The sequence below is a fragment of the Drosophila eugracilis genome, unplaced genomic scaffold, assembly GCF_018153835.1.
Source record: "Drosophila eugracilis isolate 14026-0451.02 unplaced genomic scaffold, ASM1815383v1 contig_445, whole genome shotgun sequence".
NCBI classification, from domain to species: domain Eukaryota; kingdom Metazoa; phylum Arthropoda; class Insecta; order Diptera; family Drosophilidae; genus Drosophila; species Drosophila eugracilis.
In genome coordinates, this window is record NW_024573311.1 from 1536666 (window position 1) to 1553497 (window position 16832).

General features: G+C 37.3%; 1 protein-coding gene across 1 annotated transcript in view; it reads left to right on the forward strand.

Moving 5' to 3' along the window:
* LOC108108341 overlaps positions 1-16832 on the forward strand; it is a 44171-nt gene that overhangs the window by 3996 nt on the left and 23343 nt on the right. The window contains exon 2 of the mRNA XM_017216380.2: positions 5537-5997. Within this exon, the coding sequence (XP_017071869.2) occupies positions 5954-5997 (44 nt within the window). The 5' untranslated portion in view covers positions 5537-5953. The remainder of the gene's footprint in view (positions 1-5536; positions 5998-16832) is intronic.

Genomic DNA, 16832 nt, shown 5'->3' on the forward strand with positions numbered 1-16832 from the left:
TAAGCTGAAATCTCGACACGTGATGCAAAATACACACACACAAAAGACAAAGGTGAGGAAATGGTCATGGGCAAGTCCCTGCCGAAAATGTAATTTAAGTCTGTAAAACATTTACTTTATGGCAAATAAAATGTACGGCTGGTGAGTGGGCGGAGGGAGAGTCTGGTATGTTTGCCTTGGGTTTGCAGGCAAACATGTTTGCTTTTAATTAAAGGCCAGCAGGGACATTCGGCGAACCAGAAACAGAAGCAAAAACTAAGCATACTTTTGCCAGCCGAGCAAATTGCGATATTCCAATGGTAGAATGTAATGAAATATTTTTCAATATTCCAATGCCAGCAGTATAAATAGGTCGCTTCAAGAGCACTGCCAGTATCTCTCTCGCTCTCTCTCTGTATATTGCAACTCACATAATTTATGTGAAATCCATGGTCTATTATATATCATAAGTGCTGTGCCGGCAATGGAAAATGAAAAGAAAATAGTTCCTCTCAGACACACATAGTTCGCCCCTCCATTTTGGCTGGCTTAGTTCAAATATTTTTACATGTCAAACATCACGAAAAAAAGGGAAAATTCTCTAGTTTTACTTTTGCATTCAACAAGGAATAGCTGAGGAAGAGTAATGGTGGGGATTTTCGCAGAAAAGCAAGCACTAAAATAAGTTTTATACGTGAATGTTGGTTATGTGAAAACATTGCTATTTCTAGGCCATCCTGTTGAAGAACTCCTAGGTAGTTGAAGAGATTTTCAAAAAGTTAGGCAAAAATAAAAACGCTGTGAAGTGGAGTCGGGTCATAACTGCCAATGAGCGGTGACTGATGCGATGGTTTCCCACAAAAATATATATATAAAAAGCAAAGTAAGTTTGAGTATCGGGTGGAAAATCAAAAGGAAAAACATAAATTTCACTCTATGCTGACAGCTGCTGCGGATGTCGATAATAAATCTTTATGCTATGATTTCGTTTTTCTAGTTCTTTTTTTTACTTCAAAGTATTTATCGATGAGTGGTCTCTGCGAAAACGTTTTACAACTGAATTTTCATGAGAGAAATGATTGTGGCAAGTTTTCTTCAATTGATACATTTGTCATTGTGGGGAGTTTAAAGAGTGAGTTTTTCATTGGCCTTTTTGGATTATATTTAATGTTTACTTTAGAGAATTATGTTTAAATTTCGTTTGATTCATAAATAAATGGTTATTGATTTTAGTTTAAGAGACTTGCGTTTAGTTTTAAGGGGATAGTTTTCTTTATGGCTTGAAAACAGATTTAACTTATAAATAATCGCTTCAAGAAAAAAACTTGTTCATTTCCTTTGACTGCAGTAGAGTACATAAATTTGCTTAATTCTTCTGTGTTTCTTCTATAAATATTGTATTTTCTTAACACCCCCGTAATAAACCTTTCTCCCTGCTTTCCTCCCACTAATTATTTATGCATCTGTCAAACATATTTCACATGCATACGAAACGGCTTGGGCTTGGGCTGTGTAGGAATAATAAATGGCATAAATTACAATTCAATTTCTTATGGTCTATTATTTAATGCCTAACAAAAGGATGGTAGGAGAAATATCCAGGAAGCAGCCACACCCACGCCAATCTCCCCACTCTTTCAGAGGGCGTGGCATTTGAGTGCCATAAAGTTGGAGCTGCTGCCAAATAGTAATCATATTTTTCGGGCTAAAAGCAAGCGAAAGCAGCAGCACAACAAACAAACACTCTGAGGATAATCCCATTCAGTACAGGCCAATGATTTCAAATGCGCTGCATGACGTTGCCACCCTATGTCTCTCCCTTTGCTTTTCTTCCTTCCCTGTCTCAGCGTATTCATAATTCGATTTTTCACGATTTTCCCCCCTTGGTGTCCCATGAAACATCTACTTAGGCGCCCCATTTGCTGAGTCGGTTTTTGCCTTGGCCAATGTTTTTGCGATTACGTTTGGTCCTTCCCTTTGTTCTCCTCCAGGATGCTGTGGAGTTGGTCAAACAAACGAATTATGGAATTTTTTTGCTATTATCATGGGCCAATGCTCTTTTTTTGCTCCGTTGTCGGATTATTGAGGGCCTCGCTTGTTGTTCTGATCAGGCATCCTTTGTTGTACGATTTTTGTATACTGATGAAGAAACGGGCAATTTGCCTATCACCTGATGTATCAAAGTTTAACTTTTATAGATTTAAAATTTATTTAAATATATACCTTTATTCAAAAACTACTCACTTAACTTTACCTATCCAAAGTGAGTTCGAATGTCTTCTTTTATTTTCAAACTTGTCTATTTTAGTTTGCAAACTTTTTCACAATATTTTTACTTAAGTAACTTTTGTTTGAAACTGATAAATAATGCATTCCAAGGCAGACAGTTACAAACAATAGACTGAAGCTAGATTGTTTGTCATTTGGCTGCATTTTGCCTGCCAGCAAACAAGTCAGATAGAGTTTTTCTTCTCATTTAGTACGAGCCTTGCAATCAGTTTTTATATACCCTTTTATGGAATGGTAGTGGCTTTTAAACTAACTTTATAGAGATATATATATATATATATAATGTATATAATATAGATAAAATTATAAAATGAAAATCAAATCTAATAACTTTCAAATTTAAATAGTAAAATAATAGTACAGTAAAATTTAAAGCTTATTCTTAAGATAAGATGAAAGGATTTGCCTTAAAAACTTTTTTTTTCGATATTAGGAACAGAGAAGATTCCTTTTTTTTCCTTCTCCAAATGTTTACCTCCCAACTTCCCTTCAAGCTTACCCTCATTTTTGGCTCTTGGCTCTGTCTATTTCCGTTCTGGACAATTGTACAGTGGGCTGAGCTGAGCTGGGGCTGACCTTGTCCGCAATAGTTTTCCCGCGACGCCGAAGGAGCCCGCTTCCTGGCCATTGATTTTCTCCATCATCACCAGAATCGTCGGGCGTCGGGACCTCTTGCATCTCTAATTTACAAGGGAAACGCAACTCGATTTATGGGTCTGTGTGTGTTGCCATTTTCTGCACTCTTCATTTGCACATTATTTCTGCAGCAAGAAAGAAAGGGAAACGTTTTGTTTGACCCGAAAGTTTTTCTATTTAGTTTTTCCGTAGTTTTGTTTTCAGCAAAACTTTTCCTCTCCCCCTCCCTTTTTGGAATGACTTTAGTGTATTTTTTTTTCGATTGGCCTGTGGGCAGCATTGTTTCGAATTTTCCTTGCTTCTCCCGATGGCACTAACCCACAGTCGGAATTTGATTCAGATTTCGACTCGGAGTCAGCGTTATCTGCGTCCATTTTCATTGCTCCATTTTAGTTGGGTTTTTCATTGTTTTTTTGTTTTTGCTTTTTTCCGCTGTGAAAAAGAGTTGCTTTAAACAGTTGGGTTAATGTGGCGTATGAGTGACGTTGCGTTTATGCAATTAAAATGGGAAATTCGTGTAACGCAAACTTTCCATTTATTCAGGCCATTTATTTTTGCTTTATTGATAAGCTTTGTTTGCACTCGCCAAATTAAATTTTTCACAGAGAGTTGGAATTTATAAAAATTTTATGGTTGAAACTCAAAGTATAGAAGTTTATGAGGAATTGAGGAATATAGATTTTTTTAAGACATCAAATATATGAAAACTAGTTTGGGTTTCCTTTTGAAACAAATACATATCTCACTGTCAAACTTAAAGATCTGCTTGAAAATTTAAAAAGCCCAATTTAACCAGCACTTTCCCTTAGCTTTTCCGATTGTTAAACAATACCCTTCACCAAATAACAGTTGACATTCCCCGAAGGCAGTTAAACAAATCGCTTCCATCAGAACACGAAATTGGCAAAAACTTATTATTCACTTTAACACACATTTGGGCATAAGACTCTAAGGGAAACGAGCAAAGGACCTGATAGGACCCGTCTTCGAACATGCCGGGCCTCGTTGAGCAAATGATTGATTTCGGGGAAAATCGGTGGATCCCTGGTCCTTGGTTTTGGTCCTTGGAGGCGGAGACTGAGACTGAGAAGTGCCACTAACAGGCGGTGCAGCCGTGAGGTACAGGGATGGTGGGATTGAGGGTGAGAGGATGGAGGATGGAGGATGGAGGAAACCAAAACCCAAAGACAAAGCGCGAACTGAAAGCACTCAGCGATGAGGAGCTGCTCCTGTCAATCCTCGGCGGCGGCAGCCACTTAATGAATGGAAAGTCTCTCTAAACGCCGCCGAGATTGATGACGCACTTGATGCTGGCCCCAGCTGCTCACTCGGAATCTCATTCCGACTGCAAGCCGTATTTCCCGTTGAGTGTCCTTTTTATATAGTCAGTCACTCAGTCAGTTGATCGGTGGAGTGGTCTTGTCACTACCTCTTCTCTGTTTCACTCTTACCCTCGTACTCTTCCTTTTGACTTCTCTGCGCTCTCGTCGCACTTAACCAACATTTTGTCATTTTGACAGCGAACACATGGCCCCGGCTTGCTCCTCCCGGGTCTTGGCCCAAATGCTGCTAAAGTGCGGCCAAGTAAAAAATTTGCATACTCAGCCAAAGCGACCGAAATGAAAGAGGGAAAAGAAAGAAAAAACTGAACCTACTATATATAGTATATATATGTATAGGAATTTCCAATGCAAGTCTGTCTCCATATCTGGCCACATCATTGGGCCATTAAACTGCCGCAGTGATGAGGCCTAACGTTTTCCTTGACTTCCTTGAACGTTAACTTTCACTTTTCTTTTTGTATTGTGTTTTTTTTTTCGCTTCATTCGTAATTTTGAAAATTTCCTCAGGCTTTTACGTGGCGTATATGTTATTTATATCAGGCTTTTCAGCTGCCTCTTCCCGGTATTTGACAAAGTGAAACGATGAGTCGCGTCTTTCATCAAAAGATGTGTTTTTTCTATATTACATTTTAAAAATTTAAGGTTGCTTTATCGTTTTTTCTTAAGTAAACGATTGTGGAGGTATTTTTAAGGTTTATAAGGTTGTATTTATGAAAATTAATAAAATAAATTATTTGTGAATAAGTTTTGGAGATAAATTGCAAGTAAGTAGCTTAACTCTGGGCAGCTATCATCTACAAATAGTTTCCATCATAATATTGGTCTTATTGTCTTGTCATTTAAAGGTGTAAACTCGCTCCAGGGATAAAGTTTAAGTTCAACTATAATTCAGACAGATTTTTGGAAATCTTAAAGTCTAGAGTTCTCTCATTATCTTCATTCAAACCAACAATTTTTAAACACACAACAATGTCAACCACTTTGCAACTAAAATACCAACCTCTAATAGCTCTTTCCTTGAGAAAATACTTGAGAAATTCCTTGCACTAAAAATATATAATTAAATTTGCGTTTGTCAAAGGAAAATAGTTTTGAAGCTGGCGCACTTTGCGCATCGGGGATTTGCATACACATCTAATGCACTTTATATAAAATGTATTTACATCTACATAAGCGAATATATCTTAAGGGCACATAACGCATTACTGCACAGATATTAACCCAATCTCGGTATGCATATTACTCGACTAAAGTCCTTGGTATCCATTTTGTTTCGTTTTTATTTCCAGTCAAAGGACAAACGAGACGCCTAGGGCCAGAAGTGGAAAATGACGTTGGAAGGAGACGATGCAGATAGGACAAGTTAAAACCATAAACCCAAAGCCACCAAATGCAAAGTGCAGAACAAACTGTGACCTGTGAATGAGTGCTGAGCGAAGAGCTAAGAGTAGTTGGAGGAGGAAGTGCAACCTGAGCCCAAGTCTAATTAAAAAGTATTACGCCAAGGCTGCAGATTGCTCATACGCCGTGTTGAACGCGAGAACATCCACATATATTTTTGTGGCAGCTTTTTTGGTTAAAATATAAAGCTTACAACACGTGAAAAGCTATTCGAGAGGTGTTGCAGTTCTTGTTCGATTTGCTGGCGGGCCATCAAAGAATTAGTTTGGCATGCGGCTGCTGTTGCCACAACTGTTGCATGCAACATGGATGGCGAAAATCGGATTATACTCAATGTGGGCGGAATAAGGTGAGTTTGAGTTTAAATTAAACAGAAATTACTAGGATAGTTAAACTATGTAATGGACCTTTGATGTCCCAAATGTATTAAAATCAAAAATAAAAGTATTTAAAATATATTTTTGCAATTTAATGAAGAAATTTTAATTGGAGCAGCAGAACGTTTCCCACACAAAATGAAAACAGGCAAAAACTATAGAGTCAAATGACTAGAAATGCTTCATTACCTTTTTGGTTATAAAAAATCCACATAAAAGGTTTTAAGTTTCTTTTCATGGCTTTCCTAACTAACATTTGGTTTCAACTTTCCAAACTTATGTGGCTCACAGTTGGCTTGACTCTTGTTTGTATTTATCTTGGGCCTTGCCAAATCACGTAGCACATCCTGTTGATTTAATATATTCAGCATATTTGTATTGCCATAGAAATACTCGTACACCGACATTCAATCCAATATTGCTCACTTGGGCGGTAGTTTTTGTTGGACAGGATATTGGGCCAGGATAGTACCCATGTACTTCCGTCATTATTTTGGGCATTGTTGTGATTACGCCTGGCAAAACAATGGAAGCGATACGGGATCTGTTATCCTTGCCAACAATATGAAAAGGAATAAATGAGAAAAAAACAAAATAGAACTAGTAAAATTGTTCACAATTTGTGTGTATTACAACAGGAAATGTTGATTCTAGTGAGTGTGAGTGTCGTTCAATTTTAGTCTGAGTTTCTGTATGTACTTTCATGTAAATAACTGTGCTCTGGCTTTGAGTTGTACGCTTCATTATCAGCATCGTCATCGGGACCATCTCCATCATCATCATCGTCATCATGAACATTATTCTCATGTGTATGGATGTGCTTTTTTTGGGGATATATATACCATATATGATATGAAAGCCTCCCTCGAGTTGGGCCCTTGTCTGCTTGAGCGCACTTTTCTGGCTGAGAGCATTTATCCAGCTGCAGATTTTCGTGCCTAGTTAATAATTTATGATTCCGTTAATGGGCAATGTGAGAGGGGCGATTAAGAATAAAGTCCCATGGTATATTTTTCCTTGTTTTTTTCTTTTATTTTTCAGCTTACAGAAAGGTATTTTTTGCACGTTTTCAATTACATTTAAAATAAATTCTAAGCCATTTTTTTTTTTTGTTGTCAGTCACTCAGGCATGTTTTTTACGGGGAGCACTTTAACCCATACAAAGCGGGTTAATTTTATTGCTGGCAACATATTTTTCCCGCTCGGTTAACCGCACTTTGCAAAATTAACAATGCAATTGCAATTGCATCATCATAGTATAAATTCTATTTTACTATATTGTTTTTTTTTCTACCCATCGACCACAGCAATGACCACAAAAAAGAGAATGAAATATCAACAGAGAGTAGAAAATTGTGGGAAAATGCATTCTTGCGTGGGTGGACAGTCCCATTTTCAAATCTACCACGCCCATAAAGCAAAGCCATTAAATTGACACATTTCTTAAAAAAATAAATAAATAAAATATTGTGGCACACAAAGAATCACTTGAATGTGGCGTCATCAGGCGGTTTTTGTGGGTGCAGCACTGAAATGCTGCACTCGGGTAAACATTTAATGTTCAGCTAAAAACTGCAAATGGTAAATATTTATGTAAGGATGTGGTAAATGAGGAGGAAAAGGTAGCTTTGACACCATTTTTGTTTTGTTTTTGAATAAAAGGCCATAAAAAAGTTCAAAAATAGTAATTTATTTAATTTATTTATCTTTTTTAAAAGAAAATTTTTAACTTAAATATTTTTTCTAGTGGATAGTTTCTTCTGCACAAAAATATATATATGTATGGGAAAAACTCGCACCGACATTTGCCATCTAAATAGATGAAGGCTTCGGTTTCAGTTTCGCTTAAAGGTCTGCGGACTGCAATAGAGGCGAAATGGGTGGAAAAATGGGGGTGTTGTAATATGTCACACTACTCGAATGCTTGTTTAAGTCCTGTCTGTTCTGCTCTGCATGAGTGTAAGTAAGCTAGAGGCATGTGTGTGAGTATTCTTCTAGACTCCACACATACACATAATGTTGTAGCATACTTATGCGGGCCATCGCTGGCTGACTGGCATCATGCTGTCAGCTTGCCGACGTTTTTAGCACAAATAATACATGCACACCCATACATACATACATACATGAATACAGAGGCATTGTTAGTGTGAGCATTAAATAGAATACATTGCAAGGCGAGTATATTTTGCTGTAAATTGTTTGCTATTTCCCCAAGTTTCGCATTTGAAATACCAAAAGTTGTCGCCTTAAAGGGAACACGAAGAAAATGCGCTTAAAATACTTGCGGCTCAGCGGAGCAGGAAAGCAGGTTAAGTTCTGTTGAATTGTGGAAAACAAGGAAAATGCGATTCATTGTTTAGAATTTTGCAAATGAGAACGGCACATGATCCTTGTTATGTACTAATAATCCACAGTTCATATTGGAAGTTATGTTTGCAGAATTTGCATGCTGTGTACGAGAATTGGATGTGGAATCTAATTAGAGACGATATTCAAATGATGTTCTACTCATTTGCAAATCAATAGGTTTACCAATTTTACACATCAACTATACAGATGATTATGGCCAAACATCAGCACTGGAAATCATTTCTGGCTGCCCGTTTCGATTATGTTAAATCAAAATGCATGAATTTTACAGAAATTCAGTTAAACTGCAACTGAAATCTAATTTAATTTAGCGGCAGAGTTCGCTTAACATTAAAGAACATTATTGTGGGTAATAAAAATTAAAAGAGAAATAAATTCTCAAATAATTACCATATGAAAGTAAAATAAATCAAATTTTAATTAAAGTTGGAATGTTTTTGATGGTTTTATAGGATGGCTCACCAAATGTACTAAACATCCTGATATGAAAATAATGTATTTTATCAAGTGAATTGAAATTATGATTAGTTCTCCATATAACATTGATGTTAAATTCAATGATTTTAAACTTCATGAGTGTATTTCAAATTCTGTATCTCAAACTCAATCATGACCAGCATAAAAAGCTCTTCATTCAGCCCAATAATAATAGAAATTATATGAATTTCGTGAAGTTCCCATTGGTATTTCAGATGTGTGATGATTATCATTGTGATTACGAGGCATTTTTTGTCATAAAAAAAGAGAAAGATAAAAAGAAGGAGCAAAAAGCGAAACAGATGAGCAAATATTGTATGGGCCAAGGCTTGGGAATTGGTAGGTCTAAGAATGGGCTACTCCCAGATCCTGCTGCTCATCAACGCAGACAATTGCGCACTGATTGTATCTTTGATTCACACACATACAAAAACACCCACACACTGGCAATAAAGCTGCCACTGTGGTTGCCTTTCAACACAAATACATTATACTTAGTGCCGCTGGTTGTTTGTTTGTGATGCTGCGTATATCCGCTGCCATTTTCTCCTCGCCATTGTTGGGTTTATACCCTTAGTCCCCGCAGCTCTCCTTGGCCCTCTTCAGTGCCCTCTTCAATCTCACGCCATTGTGTGCGAATTAAACGAAATGGCTAATGAAAAGTTTAACAGTCAATAAATAAAGCGGGCTGCGACATCAACCATCACAGGATCACAGGCTCATCTTCATAACAGAAGATAAATGCTGATTTGCTTTCCTTTACTTTTATCTTAGAAGCTTTAATTTGTTCAGAGGAGATTCGTATTTTATATTCAATTGATAGAAGCATTCTTTAAACATTTTAACATGCGTATATTAAATATATTTTAGGTACAAAGCATAGCCTGGGCATTTTATAGTTATATATTTATGCCTTAAAAACCATCAATCAACTTAAATTCCTTAATTAGTTTTAATTTACCAAAAAAAATAAGCAAAATTTCAACTTAAAAGTTCATTAATCTGCCCCTTACTGCTGCAATTACATCTTCCTCTTTGTTTAATCGTCAAATTAACTTCGATATCGACTTGTTTGAACTGCTTTTTAATTGCAATTCAACTTTACGCGGGGAAAGCAACAAAAATGGCTCATTGTCCTGCTGCTGCAGAGCGGAACAAATAAGTGGGAGGACGAGCTGTGGAGGATGACAAATTGCTGACAAGCATTCTGCGGCATTTGCTGCAGCAAAAAAACAAAAAAAAAATCTTGAAAAATGAAAGCCAACACCCGTACAAGAATAAAAAATTGCAAAAAAAAAGAATAAGTGAAAGCAGAAGTAAAATGCAAATGCTCCTCGTGCCGGTTTCACTGCTCAAGTAGCCGCTTAGAGGCAAGTGCCAAAGACAATGGCCCAAAGCGAGTCCTCCCGCTTTACTCACACACTCACTTACTCTTACACCCTTACTATTACACAGAGAAACAAAGAACCCGGTGTGAGAAAAGCGGGAAAAGCTGGAAAAGCTGACAAAACCACAGCCAACAAGGAGAACAACAATTTAAAATCAACAGCTGCGCGTGTCCTGACAGAAGGAGCACGCAAAAAACAAAAAAAAAAAAACACAAAACTTGAAGTAGCAACTTGAAATGCTTCTCGCTTTTGGTTTTATTTTTTTGGGGTTTTGTTTTTGTTTTGTTTAAATAGCCAAGTTAAGGGACGTGGCCGGGCGGAAATAGCAAAGTAATAAATAAATTTCCTGCTCTTTTGCTGTTTTATGCTGTTTGGACCGCTTTATTGCGGCTACGTCTGCAGCGCCTAACGCTTCATTAACTTTTTGGCTTTTAATATACTCCGCCAGACCCGAAATTTCCGCCTATCGCCCTCTTAACCCCTATCCTGCTCGCCAGCCACCCCCCAAAACCAACGTTGTTGTCACTCAGTCAGCCGTTCATCGAGGTCTCTCTGCCTGTCTTCTGTCTGCCGTTTCCACGAAATTGGAAAACATTTTTGGTTTTCTTTTTTAGCTTGTTTTTGGTGTTGTCGTCGGTTTTTTTTTTGGTTGTTGTTTTGAAACTTCAGCGGAAAAAAGGGCCATAAAATAAATAAACACTGAAAACGAAACGAAAACAAATACCTCCTATGGCCTAAAAAAGAAAGAAAAGAAATGCCGCCGAAAAAAAAATTCCCTTCTTTAACCCTTCTGGGTGTCGAGGTGTGAGATTTAGTGACACTTTGCCTGGCGGGTATCTTTGCAGGCCCAGGCGCATTTTAAGAAGTTTAAGGCGTGCTTTAGGTCACAAATGCTTAAATTTGATGAGACTTTTGTGGGCTGAAGATTGGAAATTGCTTTTAATTTTAGTCTGTCTTTTGTATTAAAAAAACCTTTGCGAAGGAACTTTAAATATTCTTTTTGTAAAGCTTTTTAGCAAACTAAATAGTTTACAGCAAATAAAATACTAATTTAAAGACATTTTTCTATTGTTTTTCACTTTAAACTTAATTATTTGCTTAATAAATATTACCCATAAACTAAATCTTTGAATAACCCTCCCTTTGATTACTTCCACAAGCCTTAAAACCATCTCCAACTACTCCGATTTAATTTGTCTAACTTTCTTTGAGAAACGAAGAGATACAGAACCATTTCAAAGTTCTGAAAGTTGTGGTTTATGTTTGTTTTGAAGTTAAATAAACTCTATAAACTAGCTGGATGAGTCTGAATTCAGTGCCTCAATTCAAGAGCCAACAAAAGGGAAAGAAACCAACTCCACTCATGGGTTAACTCAAATGTTCGTGAATACACAGTTGTGTGTCTGTGTGTGTTCGAGTGCGTTGAATGGTGTGTTTATATGCGGAGAACAATTTTTTAAACTCAGAAGAGAACAACAACAGGAGCCAGACCAAGCTCAAAAAATGAACAGAACCACAAAATCATATTGTAAGCCTTGTCAGCTGGCACAAGCTTACAAACACGCAGTCCTGCACTTAGAAAAATTATATACTAACTTAAAAACTGACAATATTAAATGACTAGCAAATGTAAAAATAACTACAAAATTTACGTTTAAAAATATATTTAAAGCAAAACTAATTTCTGATATCCCTGAAGCTTCTTCAGAAGGCCACTTATTTACCAATATTTTTCACCATGCATCCTTGCGAGTATATCTAGCTATTTCTATGCGTCCTTGTGCAAGGGCTTCCCTGTACCCCCGCCGCATGCCGCCTGCCGCATGTGCGTGTGTTATTTTAACAGCAATTTTAATGAAGCGCGAAACCGTTGAAATACAATTTGTAAAGCTGAGGGGCTGAGGATAAGGATGATGATGCAAGCGGTCGGGGTGAGGCTCCAGGAAAAACAAACTCAGAAATGTTTTGGAAAAGTGAAAGGGAGGTAGGATGGCAGGGTATGCAAGGGAAAATATCTGTTCGGGCCAGGTCTTTTTCTGCCTCTGGTAACGCCAAATAAAAATGGCTTGCAAACGCGTTTTGGCTTGGGCGCTTGTGTTACTTTGTGACTCGCGAACGCGTTTTGTTCGCGAGTTTGTGCGAGTTAATTAAAAAGGGTTTTACAATCAGCGCACAAAGGTCTCTTTGGTGGAATAGGAGTAAGGGGAGGTGTAACCCTGTTGCCAAAAGGAGAAAGTCTTCATATATTTCAATGTAATTTCGCCTAGGTCATGGGGTTAGCATTAGAAGTTATGGCTAAATTTGTTTTCCTCGGAGTCCCTCATAAAGAACGCTCGAGCGTTGCTTCATTTTCAATTGTGAGAAAAGCCTCTTTAAGGTTTTTCATGGAAATTTCTAGGTATATTATTAGGCTGAGTAATGCTACTTAGTTACTGTGCTTAAACGAGGCTTCTGGCAATAGAATCTAAATAAAATGGAAATGTATTTATGGTGTCTTAAGAAATGATTTCTGGGTAAAAGATATATTTGATTTACAGATATAAAACAGAATTTTAAAGTTGTTATTTTAGAATCTTTAATAAAAGCCTCCCTTTTTGTTTTCTCTTTTTCATATTTATGGCTTAATTATGACACTAAGCCGTAAGCCAGCATAAAATATTTTGCAAATTCTGCTGGGTAATTTAAGTTAAACTTTAATGTATGCCATAAACACTTTTGTGGATTCTAAGTGCTTTCAGCTTGTATTCCGCAAACAAAAAAGTGTTGTTCCTTTGAAGCTGTGCTGCTCGTTGTTGGCTTACTCTAGCTACAAAAGGACATTTTCCTTCCACGTTATCGCTCATTTTTGCCTCTTTTTTTTTTTGTGAGCCCTACCGTTGTTTGCTTTGTGTTGGCCATGTTTGCTGTTTTTAGCGTCTAGTGCATCGCGGCTGCCTGAGCAAATATTTGAGCAAGTTAATAGCCAAGAGCGCTGGCGATGCCGATGCAATGCCTGGCAACTCATCAACCTCGCCAGCGTCTGAGTCTGGCTTCCGTGGCGCCTCCGGCATGCCCAGAAGATTCCAAGTGGAATGGAGGCGCCCCAGATGGGTTATATGTACGAGTACGTATTCGATAGGGAGGGGGATGGAAGACTGTAGCATCAATGGCTCTTCTCACGCCAATGCGCAATACACTTCCACTTTATGCACATTTCCGGACTAGCGCGGCAAACAAAAAAATGGGTGACGGGGCCATAGGCAGCACGAACAAGCCAAAAATGCTTTTATCCAGGTCCACGACAGAAAGATACCCGGTAGGTTGTTCTACCCAAATGACATAATTTTAGTACAACTAGGAGTTCCTTTAAATGTTATTAAGAATGAATATTTTTATTAGTTAATGATATTGTAATGTTTTTTCTGCAATTTTCCGAAAATTGTGCTATTTTTGCTCCTATCTGTACCTGGTATAAAGGCTAATTGGCTAGCTTTGCAAATAGGCTTGGCTACCAAATTTATGAATTTAATAAACCAAATGGCCAATAACTTAGTTTTCTTTGAGGTAGATAAGAATATTGAATGCATTTCCATTTGCTCATTGCCCAGTTTTTCCGAATCATCAGATTACTTTAAGCCTATCAGGTCAATATCTTACAAATATTTTGATATTGACAAAGAAATATGTTATTTACACAAGGAAATTTATAGAAGGTTAACTGTCCTTTGGAAAATAATCTCTAGAAATTTGAGAATAGAATATATAAAACCTTTAAAATTTCTTAGATATTAAAAATTGATGACATATTTTAAAAATGATTCAATCTTATACAATCATAACGTAGAAACATTGCCAATTTACGATTTACAGGGTACACTGATGTTGCCGCTTTCGTGTGCGACATGTGTAGCTTAGGGCGTGGCCAGGGGGCGGACACGGAAATGCCATTGCATTCGGCAAACAACAAAAGGCCCGCAACAGTCGGTGGGTTCTAAGAACCAGACGAGCTGGTAGTCGAGCTGTAGGTAGGTTGGTATGATGTATGGGAACGTTTCCATTTGAAGTGGCATCAAAGCCATCATCGTTTTCACTTTTGTAGCAGCAATGGTAGCTCTTTTTGTTACTGCAATGGTAACTGTTGTAGTTGTTGGTGTAACAGAATGTTGCTGGTGTGGCAGGACGACAAAGTTCCACCTTATTGACTGCAACAGCATTTTTGCGCATTTTCACGCTATTGACGTTGATGGTGTGAAAATCGATGGCATCTGCGGCGACCAAATCCAACAAATGCGGGTTATGTTGAATTTTTAATTACTGGCTTGATTTGGCCGAGTGGCTGAGGTCAATTAAGGAGCTTAAAATAAAATAATCAATCGATATTGAAGCAGACGTAGTGCAGATATTTTTAACTAACTATTACGTTCAAATTTTATTTGGCTTAAAGGGCAGAAATATATTATACATTAGCCATAGAATCTTGGCAAATAGGTACAATGAAAAATTTTACCAAGAATCTGTCAACTTTTTATGAAATTTCATAAATTATTGACTATATTATTCTGCCACATTCCCTTTCAACTTCATCGGATTGCCTCACTTATTATCCCTTTTATCCCACTGTGCGTAAATCGCATTACGGCCATAAAACGACGATGTGCCTGTGTCAGAGTATTTAGCCTGGTTAACGGAGGTAATAGGCCAACGACGAAGGGAAATCGGAGGATTGGCAGAGAGGACGAATGGGGATATGAGTTGGGGCAATATGCTGACACATCTGGCCTGAAACTGGATCGTAGGCACTTTATTGGGTTAAGTGCGCTGCAATTGCGTGAGTGAACGAGTGTGCTGAACCCAATTTGATTTTTCACTTATGGCGTACTTGCGTTTTCATAGCGTTTCCCTAGCGATTTTTAAATGCGCAAATATCGTTGCATAATTTTGGGCTTCCAGAATTTAAGTTGCTTCATATCAGCCATTAAGATTTTTTTGATCTGGGTTACACTGCTAATCCTTGTTAAGCCTTTTGTTTGCCCTTCTCCTGATGACATTTTTTTTCTTTATGTTGCTCTTTTTTTATTTTTTTTTTTTTTGCCCTGTTGGCTTATCTGCACCGTGTCCGTGGTCATTTTCCGGCTAATGATCAAAGTGCTGGCATCTCTTCGATGTCCCGATGGGAGTAGTTACTTTTCTTTCGATTTTTTCCCTCTTTTTGGCAGCCTGTGAACATAACAATGTAATCGAGTGTAGACACTGCGATAAAGTTGAATTGCCTTGGCTGAGGGAAAGGAAAAAAAGTTCCTGCAAAATGACCATCATGGCGGATACTTGTTTTTTGGGTCTCGCTCTTTTTGGCTGCTTTCGACCGTAGAGTGCAAATTCTGAATTATAGTTTTTTGGTGTGCAGCAGGATAATTAAAGTATGGCTAGCAGTTTATAACATTTCTGGGTGAGCATTAAGTCCGGTGAAAAATGATTTTCAATTATGGCCCGCATTCGAGCCTGAACTAAGAACTACAACGCTCGAGCGCACCTGTGCACGCGCCTCAATGCGCACGGCTGCGCTTTTGGCAATCATCATTCCTTTCTCCAAAATTCTCTTTCCCTTCCAACCCCCTAACTAAAGTCCTGTTAGTCGCCTTTTTTCAAGTTGGCCACCTGCCATTTGGTGTATTAAAATTGCCCATGGATCATTTGCAATTTTAACAGTTTTTCCACACTCTCTCCCCCTGCCCATTTTATACGCTTGGGATTTTCATTTTTTCTTTTTTCATTCTTGAATTTGTATGAATGGTTGCCATCAAGCGAAAATCAATTTAAAATAACTGGCAAAAAAAAAAAACAAAACAAGGCCAAAATACTGAATACAGGAGGTGAAATAAAATAATTGCGTATACGTAGTGAGTGGCTTAGTGAGTTTTGATTCTCCTTTTGTTCGATTCGAAAAAGGTAGCAAAAATTGAATTAGGTCTGTAGCGCTTGCAAACGGCATAAAAAATAAATTTCAGTTTCGGACAAGTTTTCACTCTGCAATAAATGCACTCTGCTATGAAATATTTAAGCTCATGAATCATAAACGATTAATAGTGTTTCATACTTCTGCTGCTTTGTGATTTAAAAAAAAATGTATAAAATTCAAAGCTAAAATTGCAAACTAAGCGCATAACAAACTGAAAAGAGGAATCTGAAAAGAATAAATCATTTTGAAGCAAACCTATACTTCATTTTAAAGTAAAACAACATCGTTTTTTTGTGTTTTAAATCACAAAGGAAATTCTCTGTATATAATTTACACTTCAAATAAATAATTAAACTCATAAATAATACATGAGAAATTTGTTAAATATATTAATATAATTCGGTGCAAAAATGTGATTTAAATATTCAAATGGCAGCCATGTAAGTGATGTTTTCAATGCCAGGCAATAAATAAAGCAAATAACCATTTGCACTTTGGCCTTAGGTCAAAGTATAAATTGAAATACAAATTTTAAATAAATTGCATACAAATGCGCTTATTCAATTTCGAAAATAACAAAGTGGAAAATAAGAGAAAAACTTTTGCACTAACCGCAAAACACTTGACACGCTCA